The 15,172-nt window shown below is 46.3% G+C and overlaps 1 protein-coding gene and 1 pseudogene across 2 annotated transcripts; both read right to left on the bottom strand.

Annotated features, from left to right (window-relative positions):
* On the bottom strand, window positions 2,881-4,039 carry Gm18539 (predicted gene, 18539; annotated as a pseudogene).
* Window positions 6,200-9,999, bottom strand: Doxl2 (diamine oxidase-like protein 2). 2 transcript variants are annotated; one of them, NR_160891.1, is made up of 4 exons: window positions 8,242-9,999; window positions 7,165-7,454; window positions 6,741-6,873; window positions 6,200-6,510 (listed from the first exon to the last, which is right to left on the bottom strand). NR_160891.1 is itself a non-coding variant. In NM_001029987.2 (4 exons), exons 1-4 carry the CDS (start codon window positions 9,800-9,802, stop codon window positions 6,316-6,318), a joined length of 2,172 nt encoding a protein of 723 aa, NP_001025158.1. In that variant the 5' UTR covers window positions 9,803-9,999; the 3' UTR covers window positions 6,200-6,315. The 2 variants fall into 2 exon arrangements, 1 of the variants encoding a protein (NP_001025158.1); NM_001029987.2 differs by having other exon boundaries at window positions 7,172-7,454.
* Between the last annotated feature and the right edge of the window lie 5,173 nt (window positions 10,000-15,172).

Genomic DNA, 15,172 nt, shown 5'->3' with positions numbered 1-15,172 from the left:
AGGATGGAAACCAGGCCTAGTACTGTTAACTAGGTCAAATCCCCCCCCAGGAAAAATCTAGTACTACTGTTGACATATCTAACATAGTTCCCTAAGTTTTATTTTTATACCATAAATTAGTGTATTTCTCTTCTCTTTGCAGTAGATGGTACTTAATACAGACGCACACCTGTTAACATGTAGAGATAAAGAGACCATGGGACATTTATATTATACCTCTTCTACTTGGGACAATTTTAGAAGAGGGAGCAGAAAGATTATAAGAGTTAAGGGAGTCGATATCTTGAGAGACATAGTATTTGCTGGACATGATGGGGCCATTGTACACATGAATCACACTAGCTATTACTGATAGACAAGGCTTTCACAAAATCAAGCCAGCCCCAATACTAGCATGGATGGAGGGGGGGGCTTATAACATCCCAGTACTATCTGAGAAACTATTGATAATTGAAGGTTGCTAGGGGAGAATCAGTTTTCTTCAGGAATGTGGGCCCTGATAGCTACCCATGGTCCAGTAGACGATCTCACTCCTGCACATATAAGCAGAAAGAAGTGGACTGTATGGGTATTAACAAAATAGCACATGAAGAGGGAAAATAGTGGTATGGTGGAGTGGGTTTGGTCCAAACACATTATATTCACATAAATATATATTTATTTTGAGTAAAAATATTATATCAATATATATTAATGTTATAAATATATAATGTTTAGTGGATAATAAACATTTAAATTTTTTTTCTTTTTGAGACAAGGTTTCTCTGTGTAGACCTGGCTGTCCTGGAACTCACTCTGTAGACCAGGCTGGCCTCGAACTCAGAGATCCACCTGCCTCTGCCTCCCAAGTGCTGGGATTAAAGGCATGCGCCACCACTGCCCGGCTAACATTTAAATTTTATTGCCTCTCTAACTCCTGCTCATCCTTTTCCATATTCTAGATAGACTCTTATTCTTTTTGAGTCCATAAGTATATGAATTTTGTGATCAAATGAGTTTTATTATAGTTGTTTACAACAAACAGCACAAGAGCAAGTATGCATACATGATTATGGGTGACTTGATGGAAGATATACTACTGAAGAAAATTTCTCCTTCTTTTATCCTCAGGGAGATTGGATCTCCATGAGCCCCTCTAAATCTTGTGGAGATCTAGACTTCATGTTTTGGTCTGAGACAGGGCTCACTATATAGCCCTGGCTCCTTTGGAACTTGTTACATTGATCAAGGTAGTTGTAAACTCACAGAAATATGTCTGCCTTCGCTGCGCAAGTGTTGGGATTAAAAACATGTACTGCACAGCCAGCTCAGATTTCTTGTTTTTGAAAATGTGTTTAGTCTTTTACAATTTCACACCTCTACAACATCTAACTTCACCAGCTCTTCATTGTCCTCTCCTGTGGCACCACCTCCAACTAAATGGCTTCTCTCTCCAATTAATCCCTCTCTTCATTTCAAGCCTTTATTTTTGTAGCTCACTGAGCTGGTGAGGTTGCTTGCACAAGCACATTTGATGGTTATTTATCTGACACAAGTAACTGAGGAATATGACTTCAGCAACCATGAGCTGCTTAAAGCTCCCAGAGGAAAACTGCCTTTATGACTCCCATGCCCTCCCATGAAGGGATGCTGATGTGTCTGTAGACTTCATTTTTAGAGGAATTTTGGCATCATAGCAGTTTGAACAGGAGGGATAGGGAGCTAGCTACTCCATATCTTTGACTCTTCCCCTGAGTCTCTCCACTATCAGCATCCAACAGTGTGGCCCATGAGTGACAATTGCTGACCCATAGAGACACTCCATTGGCACACCAAACTCATACTTTATGACCAGGGTCATCTTGCCACGCATGCAAAGAATGCTGACAAATGTGTAATGACAGTCCCATGCCATCACAGTACTGAGGAGTGTTCATTCCAATGACCTTAAATCCTCTACACCCTCCCTTCTCCCCCTCCTTGCAGTTATACCTCTGCCAACCACTGATATGTTGTGGTCACCCTGAACAGTATGAATCCTACAGAAGGTACTGAGTTTTCCTGTGTCTCCACGTCCTTCACAGCTGATCTCCCTCTAGCATCTCTTATCTCCAAATGTCATTTTGCTTTGAGGAGGAGGAAGAAGATGAGGAAGAGGGTTTAGAACTCTTTTCTCTGACATAAGTGGGCAACAGGGGGAGGGCTCCAATGGCAAGGGAGGCACAGGATAGGCAAGAGCTTAGCAGCCAGTGACCCTCCCGGCTGCTGATCAGAGACATGTCTGCTCCCTGCAACCCCCTTCCTGGCCGTGCTGCCCTATGTCCCATCAGAATGCACTGAAGTGACCTTTAGGTTCCTCTGTTCTCCTGGCTTTCTTGCAGCCTCCTCAGTGTCCTATTCCATGGGCCTCTGAGCTGTGCTCCAGCTGCCTCTGCTCCCACTCAGCAAGAATCACTGAATCCCTACTGCATGCACAGTACCATCTGTCAGCTAGGAAAAGTCAGGATAAAGGGAGCGGTGGCTTTCAGTCATTATGTGGCTGGAGTGGTAACACACACACACACACACACACACACACACACACACACACACACACACACACGTGTATGCACAAGCAGTTGTGTATATACAGCTTCCTAAGGCACACCATCATTTAGGTAGGAAAATATACCCACAGCCTCCATGAGAGAGACCCAGACATTCCAGACAGTGAAAAATTCAGTACCTCATTTGGCTTCCTTTGCTCTGGACATGGAAGGAGGCTGTCTTTGGACAGTTGATGGCAGAGGAGCTACTTTATAGGTGATAGTACCCAAGCTACATATCTGTGTTCTTGGTCAGCTATCCTGTGGGGGTGTCTTCACTATGCAACGCCATAGTCTCTTGAACACTGACCCAAAGGGAACAGCTCCAGCCTTTGGCAGATTTCAGTGTTGTCTACTAGTCTGTATTAGGGACCATTGGCTTGTTCCACATGAGGAAGGTGTCTTGGGAAATCCCCACTAAGTTGATTAAAGATACATGGCTTCTCTGTGCTCTTGGACAGTGGGTCCTCGACAGTGAGTCTGCCATGTTCACTCTCCATCTGCATATTTCTGAGCCAGTTCCTCTGGGCTGCTGTAGAGCTTCCCATTATACCAGACATGCTCTACTCTCCAGTCCTGGATATCTGTTCTCCCATGATCCACAAGGACCTCCAGACCTGTGGGTTGCAGCAGGCGATCTTTTACAATGCGCTGCAAGAGGAAACAGGTGGCCCGATGTCTAGACTCCACACTATGGGGGGCCACATGGGTGAAGGTCAGACACTGGCCATTGCAGTCCTCTAATGAGAAGCCAGTGGTGTCAAGGAAAAACCCCTTTAAGGGTGTGGTTGCTGCTTTGATTTTGTGGTAGAGAAGGCTTTGCTCTGCTTTGAACATGGGTCTGGATGCCCAGGATCGATGTTTCTCTGGCCTGGGGAACAGTTCTTTCATGTAGATGGGATTTGGTAAGGCCCCCACCCCCTCCCAGCAAACTCAGTGACATAGGGTGCTCCTGGGTACAGTGAATCTGACAACATAGGCTTCTTGCACAGCACATCTTGTTCCTTATCCAAAAATCCTAGGACATACTTCTTGGCCAGTAGCATCTCAATGAGGAACAAAGAGTACTTGTCTAAAGCTGTGTGCCTGATGGCTGCAGCTCCAGCTCCGTCCTGCCCATCAGGAAGCTGTGCACAGCTTCTATCTCCTGGGCGTTCAGGTTTTTGAACATCTGGGCCTTGCCATTCAACATCCAGCTGGGGTACTCTGCCATGGTCACCTGTAGAACCAACAAGGATGGCAATGCAGCCCAGTGCCAAGCTCCTTTGTGCCAACCCCATGGCTCTGGAACTCAGCAGAAGAAAGGAGAAAACTTAGGTATATCTGTCTCCAAGCCAGCACTCCAGAGCTCCTTGTCTCTAAGCCCTGTCTTTCCCACTAACTGTGCTTCCTCCCTTACCCAACTGAAGCCAGAGTTGGAGTCTCTGGGTCCCTACTCACAGTTCACAGTGCTGTCTGGGTCTCCATTTGCATCCACCCATTTCCTCCCTCATCTGAAAAGCCCTTATACTCTTTCTTATCTAGATATCCCCACCATCTCTCCATTTTTTTAGTTTCCAACAATCACAAAACTTTCATGAGCTAGGGGTACCACAAGTCATAGCCAAGGCTAGCCCAACAGGGATTAAAGCTGCTTCTGCCCTGCTTCTGTTGAGGACATTAGTGAGAGAAAAAATCTCTTTCCCATGCAACAAATCAGCTTTTATGGGGATACATGTTGAAATTTAGGTTAATGTTTGAAGTATATGAAGAGAGAGTAATACAGAGGGAGGAAGGAGACATAAGGATGTTTGAAAATACAAATATTATTTTATATGCTTACCAAAACTTACATTTTATCTATTATATTACATATATAGTATAAATATAAGGTGTAGCTATGCTATTTGGGATGAAATTGTTTCACCAAAAGGTCATGAACAAAAATTCTAGTGGCAGGCACAGTGTGCTAGCAGTTTTTTTTTTGTTTGTTTTTTGTTTTTGTTTTTTGTCAACTTGACACAAACTTTAACCTGAACTTGAGTTAGGAAGAGGAGTCTCAATTGAGAAGAGCGCTTCCATCATATTGCCTATAGACAAATCTACAGAGCGTTTTCTTGATCAATGATTGTTGCCAGAGGGCTCAGCTTACAGGTGCTGTGACCTGTAGGCAGGTGGTCAGGGGCTGCCTAAGAAAGCAGTCTGAACAAGCTAGGAAGCAGCACTGTTCCATGGCCTCTGTTTCAGTTTCTGCCTCCAGGTTCCTGCTCTGACTTTCCTTCATGAGAAACTGTAAGTTGTAACATGAAATAAATCCTTAACCCCCCACCATCCCAAAGCTGGTTTTGGTTATGGTGTTTATCACAGCAATAGAAACCAAACTAAGAAACATTCGAGCCCATTCTTCAAGTTATTGGTCAGGGTGGTTTAAGAGACTCCCACAACAGTATAGGGACTTCCATTGCTCTTGGTGGCCATCTACAGCATGAAGGTAAGGACCTATTGATGAATACACTTATTGGACTGAGGACTTGGGAGAATGGAGCTGGAATGGACACAGAAGTCTCACCCTTGAGGACTAGCCCTCACATGTCAGAAGGTGCAATTCAAGCAGCCAAGGGAGAAGAGCAATCTAACATCATACCCAGCTGAAGAGCCTATGAATCACACTAGTGACCAGCCTGGCAAGACATCCCTGATGGTGCAATAGTGACATTTTTATCTCAGGGTAAGGAATAGGTATCTAATTGGACTTAACTTCCTCTCAGTAGGAAGGAATTCATACTGTCTACCCGATGGATTGATGGTCATAGACCCTAGAGGAGAACCTACTACTGCTATTTTCTAAAATTAATGTAATTTCTAACTGTATTCTAAACACTTGCCCTTATACCCATGGGTAAGTGTAGCTCTCATCCCTCATCATGGAAGCTTCTTTTTGTAACAGATGGTAACTGTTGCAGAGATCCACAACTGATCAAAATGCAGAGAAACTGTGACCTTGGAGTGCCCAGTCCTAGCTGGTACATCCACAACACAACTCCCAAGCCCTGGCAACAGAGGCACAGAGAGGAGCGCAGGGGTCTGTGTTACTGTGCCTGCCCCAGGAGACCAGGGAGCATCAGCTGTTCCCATGAGGGTGAGAATTTGGGTGCATTTCAGTTAGAATCCAGTTTTAGAGCAGGAAATGGGCAAAGGGAGCATAGGCACTCATCAGGGCCCTGTGTTCTTATGTCATATGTCCCACTCACAAGTATGGGGGTCACAACTGTTGTCTCCAGACTTTGCTTGCTGCAGACAGCTCTACTGTGAACCAGAACACACATATGTTTTGTCGTTTGTTGATAAAATGACCTTAGGGAGAAAACTTTAGATGATAAAACAACAACAAAAGGGAGAGATGTTGGTCATCGTTTAGATTTCCCCTTAACAGCTCTCTTCTGCACGCCCAGCATTGAGGTGTGACCGTTTTTATAAAGTTACTCTAAGAGGCATGGCAAAGTCTCAGATATTGAAAAATCCATCACATAGAAAATCTTTACCCTGATCATAGTGGTCTTTTTGGCATGAAGTAGATAACTGTATACAGATCCCATGGCCACATATCTGAGTATGTGGTCCACACCCTCCACAGTTCTAGAAGCAACACAGAAGGGAAGAATGTCAGTATTTATTGAATGTCCTTGTGGGGGTATGGGTCTGTTGAGCAGGAGCTGGGGCTGGACTCTTGACACAGGGTTGTAGGTCCCATTGAAGTTGAATAGTGGAGGCATCAGGCAGACCCTGCCCCCAGGGATCCAGTGTCAGATATATCTGTGGCACTTGTAGCTGGATGTTTTTCAGTGATATAGAAGAAGTTGAAAGGCAGGAGCAAAAAGCCTACGAAGTTCCTAGACGAGGCCATATATGGAGCAGCTTCAGAGTGGGGCCCATGAGAGAAGCCTACTGTCACCCAGGCCACCAAATCCTGTGGGAGAGACAAAGTCTTTAGTGGGTCAGGAGGTATTAATTGTGAACTCTGGAAGGTCTGGGTCATTTTAAGATGCGTCTACAAACTTTCCCCAGAGAGTTTTAGCCCTATTGAAAAGAGGTTGGCCCATCTTTCATGACTTCTGAACTTGTCTTCCACCAGCAAGCCATACTCCTAGAAGCAGGGACAGGTGGAGTTGGAGGGTAATGATAAGACCAGTCTAGTACCTGGTCTTCAATATTCTCACTGTCCTGAAGGAAATCCTCAAAGACCACAGGGGGATCCCAGGGGTGATTCTGGTTGTAGATGCTGGTGCTGTACTGTTCAGAGTCTGAGTATTTGCTCACTGCCAGGGAGTACCTGCAGATTGAGAAAAAGCCAGGTGGCTGTGAGTGCTGGAGCTCCAGCTAGGGCTCAGAACATCATCAGGGTCACAGACGGGGAAGCTGGTGTTTCCTCACAATGCATGGTGATCTCCTGGGACTTTGCAAGAGTACTCAAAGCCATCTGAGGGCCAAGAACCCCACGAGCACACCCCTTCCCTCCCCAAGGGCATGAGGATGTACACTCAGACTCACACATGGACTCAGAGTGTCAAGAATTGAAACACAGAGAGACATTCACAGCCAGCGAGGTGCTCCCATGACTCACTCCTCACCGGGCCCAGCTGAAAGCCAAGTCCTCTTGGGTTTCAGGGGTCAGCCTCTGCTCAGATGTGGAGTAGATCTTTAAGCGATAGCTGCGCCGGTATCCCCAGATGTCCTTTTTGGGGCTGCTAAAGAGCAGGAATGAAGGCAGAGTTTGTCCAAAGGAGAAGGTGGCCTGGCGCTCCTGGGAATACTGTGTCTTCTCCATCACGTCCTGTACCAGGCGTCTTGGGCTGCTGGAGTTGGTGGTGTTTTTCTGCTTGGCCTGCAGTGTGTGGAAGCTGTTGTTGGTGCCTGGAACCATGAGGGGAGAGGAAGGTTTAGAATCAAGCTTAGATTGGAAGCTTTCTCCCTCCATCCTGGATCTCCAACATAGACCACACCCACAGCCAGCAGCCAGCCAGAAGCAGTGTTGGGGGCAGAAGATGGTTTCAACAACATGGGCTGGGGAACTAAGTGAATCCGAAACCACAGGAGCTAGAGGACAGCTCAAGGGTCAGTCCTGGCAACTGAGGAAGTTTCAGTGTGACCCGGGCTCTTTCAAGAGGGCTATGATACAGCCTGCTTGCTGTAGTTTTAACCCTGGAGAAGGGGGATAGTCTGTTTGTTGAAGGCCTGAGTCTTCCTGCAGCAATACTTTCTGGGCCATAAAAACAAATGAGATTTATGGGTGACAGACATCCATCTTATCCTGATGGCCTTGTTCTGTTATTTGCTTTGATGTCAAATGTCAGAGCCATAACACTGCTCTGTGGTGATAGTATATATCAAGTACAGACTGTCTGAAAGGGCTAGACAGTGACATTTCTTCCTTCTTACCCCATTATACTTCTTTCTCCCCTCCCTTCTGTACTATTGAATTTAGAGCCAAGGCAGATGCACACCTAAGATTCTGGGTAACACTAGGGTACAATTCACAGCCACTATTTTCTCAGATGGAGGCTGGGGGGGGGGGAAGGAGACTCTGAATACTTACATCAGATAATAGTTAACTTCAGGGCTTCTCAGCCCTATCTTTGTGAAGTAATGTTAATGGTGGGAAGCAGCTAAGTGACATGGAGGGTCTGATTTCAAGTCCTACCTGCCACATCCAGGTCAACACGGTAATGCACAAGGTGGGTGTGGCTGTGGCCAAGCTGGTGAGTCAGCAGGTGAGTTTCTCTCAATCCTTCACGGGTATAGATGGTGGTGTGGATGTAACCTGTGGCATGCATCTTGGCTGAGATCGTGCCCGTAGTATAGAAGATGAAGTCCCAGATGTAATCAAAATTGTAGAGCGCTGAGGTTGCCCGTAGCACCAGTTTGTGTCCCATCACATCTGAAAAGAAGTTGATTTTGCCTGCAGAGTTGGTGTTAAAGGTAGGCCTAACAGGCACCCCTGTGGGTATCTCAAAGAGGCAGAGGGCTCGTGGATAACGGACAGGCCCATCAGTGCCATGGTAGTGGATGACGTCTAGGAAGGTGGCTGTCTCTGGACAGTTGATGCCAGGGGCTAACTCGTGAGTTACAGTGCCCAGGCTCCAGCCTAGATCCATGGTTTTGGTCAGTTCTCCTGCAGGTGTTTTTTCTCTATGCACAGCCATAGCACCTTGCACGCCAATCTCATAGGCTATATACTCATTCCTGAAGTGCACATTCAATATCTGCAGCCCAGAAGATGGTCGAAGCTGGAAGGAGAAACTCCAGTCTTTGTAGATCACAGTGTTACCCTCTAGGTGGTATCTGGAATCATTGGCTTGTTTCACATGGGGCCCAGATTTTCTGAGGGGCGCTGCGAATTTCCCACCAGGCTTGTTAAAGACTTGTGGCAGCTCTGTGTTCTTGGGACGCAGGTCCTTGAGGACCACCGTGTCCACTTCTCCATCTGCATATTTCTGAGCCAGTTCCTCTGGGCTGCTGTAGAGCTTCCCATTATACCAGACCTGCTCTACTCTCCAGTCTCGGATATCTGTGCTCCCATGATCCACAAGGACCTCCAGACCTGTGGGTTGTAGCAGGCGATCTTTTACAATGCGCTGCAAGAGGAACCAGGTGGCCCGATGTCTAGACTCCACACTATGGGGGGCCACATGGGTGAAGGTCAGACACTGGCCATTGCAGTCCTCTAATGAGAAGCCAGTGGTGTCAAGGAAAAACCCCTTTAAGGGTGTGGTGGCCTCCTTGATTTTGTGGTAGAGAAGGCTTTGCTCTGCTTTGGACATGGGTCTGGATGCCCAGGATCGATGTTTCTCTGGCCTGGGGAACAGTTCTCTCATGTAGATGGGCTGTGGCAGGGGCCCTACAGCAAACTCGGTGACATTGGGGTGCTCCTGGGCACTAAAGAAAATGATGACACGGGCTTCCCGCACAGGAGGTCTGGTTCCTTTATTCAGAAACTCTAGGACCACCTTCTTGTTGGGCAGCAGAGTCTCAATGAGGAACACAGAATTCTTGTCCAAAGCCTGTGTGCCGGATGGCTGCAGCTCCAGCTCCGTCCTGCCCATCAGGAAGCTGTGCACAGCCTCCATCTCCTGGATGCTCAGGTCTGAGAACACCTGGGCCTTGCCATTCAACATCCAGCTGGGGTACTCTGCCATGGTCTCCTGTAGAACCAACACGATGGCCATGCAGCCCAGTGCCAAGCTCCTTTGTGCCAACCCCATGGCTCTGGAACTCAGCAGAAGAGAGGAGAGAACTTAGGTATATCTGTCTCCAAGCCAGCACTCAAGAGCACCTTGTCTCTAAGTCCTGTCTTATCCCCCCTGACTGTGCTTCCTCCCTTACGCAGCTGAAGCCAGAGCTGGAATCTCTGGGTCTTTACTCACAGTTCACAGTGCTGTTCAGGTCCTCATGTGCATCCACCTACTTCCTCCAGGGTAAAACCTTTTATACATTTTCTTATCTCCTACTGTTTTCCCCTTTTGGTGTTATAACACTGAGGAACATTCTTCAGCAGGGTGCAGTGAGTCACAACAGCCCAAGGCTTGCTCCTCAAGGGCTACACATGGCCTGAGCTCTGGTGGCCAGAGGGCTGCAGTAAGAGCAAAATTCCATTTGTGAGTCAACAGATGATCATTTAGAGGGCTGCATGCTGAAATTTAGGTGAAACGTTTAAAGCACAAGAAGGGAGGATGATACAAGAAAGTAAGGCCGGTGGGATGGAGAGATAATGTTTGAAAAAGCCACAGGGAAACATTTTTATAAGCTTACTGAAAAAACACTTCTCTACACAGAGACACAGACACAGACAGACACAGACACAGACACAGACACAGACACAGACACAGACACAGACACAGACACAGACACAGACACAGACACAAAGACATAGACACGGACACGGACACGGACACAGAAACAAAGACATAGACACACTTAAAGAGAATTACACTACCCAAGATGATATTGATCCCTCAGAAGAGCTGTTGACCAACAGCAAGCCCTGTGCCAGCCCTGGGAAGCTTCCCTTTGGGTTGTTGGTCAGGGGGATTTCTGTGAGACCACCAGAGTAGTGTAGGCTATTGGCATTGCCATTGGTTGCTTCTCACAGCTTGAAGGTAAGACTCAACTGCTGGAGACATTACATCCTTCGGATAAAAGACTTGAAGGAATTTAGTCTTGTCTGACTTGGAAGCCTCCTACTTAAGGACTGGGTCTTATGCTTTCCCAAGGTCAGTTCAAACTTCCCAGAAAGAAAAACTATCAATAGTCCTACTGAACTGTAAAGCATACAAATGAACAGCCTGGCAAAGGCAGCCTGTATGGTGCAATAGTGACACCTATGTTGGGGTGATGGGCAGCCATCTAAATGTATCTAAGGCCCATGCACAAGGTGGGAGTTGACAACTGTAAATCTAGTCTATTCCCACCAGCTAGAAAGGCAGGGATTTTTGGGGTACTCACAGACCTCAGCCCCTGCAGCCCTGTTCTTTCTTGTACCTTCTGGTGAGACTTCCCGCCAGGTCCTGCTGTATACAGCATTCCCGGGACACACTGGCTTTACACATGAGCTGGCTGCTGAATCTGCCATCAGGCCTTGCTTCTGCAGATCCTGACTGGGGTGTTCCTGGCTTCCAGATGAACGCCCCTCCCCAAAGCCTTGCACCGGTCATGGATGTTGGAAGTCCCCATCTGACCTTTGCTCTCCACTCAAGGCTCCGTCTGGGTCTCCAGCAGGAGTTTCACTCATGAGGTCTTGATGAGGTCAAGGCTTGATGAGGCCTGTGAGGAGGTGGAAGGATTCTGAGTGGTCCTTTTTATCATAGGTAATTCATTGCCATAGGTTCCCACATTAGAAATCTTTTGTGGAGAAAGCCAGTGAGGGGCTTAGAAGCCTGTGGTACTGGGCCAGTTACAGGGGTCCTGGGTACAGTCAACAGTTCTGATGGGGAGTTTCTTGTTTGTTTGTTTTTTTTTTTTCTCAAGACAGCGTTTCTCTATGTAGTTTGGGCTGTCCTGGAACTTGCTCTGTAGACCAGGCTGGCCTCCAACTCAGAGATCTGCCTGCCTCTGCCTCCCAAGTGCTGGGATTAAAGGTGTATGCCACCATGTCTGGCTATAAAATTCAATCTTAGAACAGGAATTTAGCTAAGGAAGCTTAGGCACTCTCCAGGGACATGGTGGAGAGCTGGGCATAGAACCTGCGCACTGTCAACACGTTTCTGTTTGGAAATGTGTTTCCTTACATCACATGTCGCACTCACATGTATGGGGAGCACAACTCAGGGTTCAATTTTCTATTGGCTTCTTCCCCAAAGACAAGCTTGCCCACTTGTTTCTATATACTAAGTTCATATTCTGTTCCTCTGGTCAAAGTTGTCCAGAACCCTTGCCTACCAAGGGACTCTCATTCTTAGGCTTAACTTCATTAAAGGGCCACCCACTGTCCTTCTAACGATTTGTGCTTTAGTCTGTAGAGGGTGCTGTGAACATTTCCATACACCCCATGCAATTTCTTAGCTCTGGGCTATTTTCCTTCATGTTCTTCTCTGTCTCTGTCTCTGTCTCTCTGCCTCTCTCTCTCTTTCTCCCCCCCTCTCTCTTTGTGTGTGTGTGTGTGTGTGTGTGTGTGTGTGTGTGTGTGTGTGTGTGGTGTCTATGCATGGGTCTGGAGAACAGAGGTTGACACTGTCTTCTCACTCATTTTCCACAGTAGTTTTTGAGGCAGGATCTCTCCTGTAGCCTGGGATTCACTGATTCTGGAATACTTGATGCTGAGCAGGTGTCAGGGATCTGCCTGGCTTTGTCCTTTAACTCCAATCCTGGGCGGCTGTCATGCTACATGGTGTCCCATTTTCCATGTTGGGAATGTGAACTCAAGTCTTCTTCATGCCTGGTGACAAGCACTTTTCTGACTTTGTCCCACTTCATTCCTGGAGTTCTTCGAGGCTGTGTTTCTAAAAGGAGAAAAATGGTTTTCCTTGTCCTAGCTGTTTGAGAGCACCTCAGCACCTTCCAATTTCCATTTCTGTAACTGGGAACTTTAGTACTCCCCTGTTTTTTCCCTACAGCTAGCACATGATGTATGTTATTCTCTGACATTTTCTTCCCCCACTCAATATATCCTGCAGGGTTTCCCTCCAGCCTACAGACTCACCAGTCATACAGGTTTTTTTCTGTATTACTTGGCACTCAGCACGCAAACACACACACACACACACACACACACACACACACACACACACACACACACGTATATCATGTGTTTAAAGAGAGATCTGTGGGGGTAAACTTTACATGCTGGAACAATGACCAGGCAAAGGTATTGCTGACTTTGTCAAATTTTCTAAAGCAGCCTCCTTTCGCATACCCATCATTGGAGGTGGGAAAATTCCCCCATATAAAGGGAGCTGAAAGCCTCAGACGTTGAAAAGCCCATTTGATGAAGAAATCCAGTATCTCATGGGCTTCCTTTGCCCAGATCATAAAGGTCTTTTGTGGGTACAGCAGTGAACTAGGAATGGGCCCCATGAACACATCTGTGCATGTTGTGCAAAGCTCCCCACAGCTCTAAGAAGCTTTACACAATGGTGGGAGATGTCCTTGTGGGGATTTGGGGCTATTAGGTAGGAGCTGGGGCTAGACTTTTCACACACAAATATGTGTTTTATTGTCAGTGAAAGGAGGAAGTGTCAGGCAGGCCCTGTGTCCAGAGATTCAGCTCCTAATATAGTTGTGACCTTTGTACATGAGCCACACGATCACAGCATCTCCAAAAACCATGGGTGGGTTTTCAGGAAAAACTTCGAGCAAGAAGGCCATGGCGCTCGGAGGCGTGACCTTTTTGAGAACGTGTCAGAACAGGTTATATGAAGGAAGTCCACTATAAACAATGCCACCAAATCCAATGGGGAGACAAGGCCAGAGTAGTGTTGAGTACCAGTCATTTGAGGGGCTTCTGACTTGGGACTTACTCAGATGTACCTACAAACTTCCTTAAGTGCTCTCAAGTTCCATTTGAAGGAGTAGACCCATGGGTCATACTGTGGAACTTGTCCTCCACCCTTCAAGCTACAGCCCTCGGAACAGGAAGAGACCTGTGTAGGGCTCAGAGAGAAGGCCAGAGGAGGGGAGTGTCAGTGTCAGTACCCACTGTCCTGAGTGAACTCTTTAAAAACCATGGGGGGATCTCAGAGGCTGTTTCAGTTTACAGACTCCTGCCACCCATGCCAAGCTCCCAGTACTTGGCCAGGGCCAGGGCTGCCTCCAGAGTAAGAATCAGCTAGGTAGCTCTGGGTAATGGCACGCACTCTGATCCTCCGAGCACTCGAGCATGCCCACCAACACACACACACATAGACCTCTGTCCCATACCAGGTGGCTCTCTGATAGGAGATAGAGATTTCTGACTTTCCTTTAGCAAGCATGCATGGGTTTAGAGGAGAGAGAGCCATGATCCAAGCCCAAAGTCAGTTTAATTTTTAATATAATTGGGACCACATAAAGACCATTTGCTACTTATGTCTGTAGAGGGCAAAAGGGACGAGATGGAGGTGGGCGGTGCCACTTGGCCAAATTACTCTTTTTCTTGGGACATTTCTCCTCTTGATGATTGTTTTTTCCTTCAGATATTTCATTTGTCTGGTGGTCTCTGGATCCTTTAGTTGGATGCTCTTATTCTCCTGGAAAGATAAAAACAACCCCCTACCCCAATCCTAACTCTGAGGAACTCCCCCCCTTTTTTTGACATTATCTCTTTCCTAGGTTTTTGGCAATAGAAAAATTATTATCTTTCAATTAAAATTTAAAAAATTCTTTTGAAAATTTGAAACTAAATATACTTTATTGGATAAATATACCTATTTTCCACCTTCTACACACACACACATACACACATGTATATAAATATATGTGTATATATATGCATACATACATATATACATATATATTCAAGATTTAAATATGTTTATTTGTAGGTCACATGGGACATTCACTTTGAATTTCAGCCTACCTTTTGTAAGAGGCTTTTACATACAAATAATTAAAATTCATATATGCCTGCCTCTGCCCAAGTGCTCCTGTTAAAAGTGTGAACCACCACTATCTTGTTCAGTGTAACTACAGAATTTAGAAACCAACTAGCTTTTAGGATCCTCCTGTCTGCTGGGATTAAAGGCATGGCTACCACCTCCCTGATCAAATATTTTATCTTAGCTCCAAATCTCTGTAAGTCTTAGAGATCTAGAAAACAAGTTTGAACTGTAGTAACTCTTTGAATTTACTTGAAACATTTCAAATTTCTTGCCTGTTTTAAGAATATTAAACAAAAAGAGTTTTTCCTCTTTTTATTTAAGAGGAAAACTCAAAAGCTGACTCCAAGGTGGAGTGGGCCACTTGCAGTCTACAATCTGACAGAGTGGGCCACTTGCAGTCTACAGTCTGACAGAGTGGGCCACTTGCAGTCTACAGTCTGACAGAGTGGGCCACTTGCAGTCTACAGTCTGACAGAGTGGGCCACTTGCAGTCTACAGTCTGACAGAGTGGGCCACTTGCAATCTACAGTCTGACAGAGTGGGCCACTTGCAGTCTACAGT

This window comes from Mus musculus, chromosome 6 (assembly GCF_000001635.26).
Source record: "Mus musculus strain C57BL/6J chromosome 6, GRCm38.p6 C57BL/6J".
Taxonomy (NCBI): domain Eukaryota; kingdom Metazoa; phylum Chordata; class Mammalia; order Rodentia; family Muridae; genus Mus; species Mus musculus.
The sequence above is the reverse complement of the archived record's forward strand: the minus strand, read 5'-3'. Positions and strand labels throughout refer to the sequence as shown.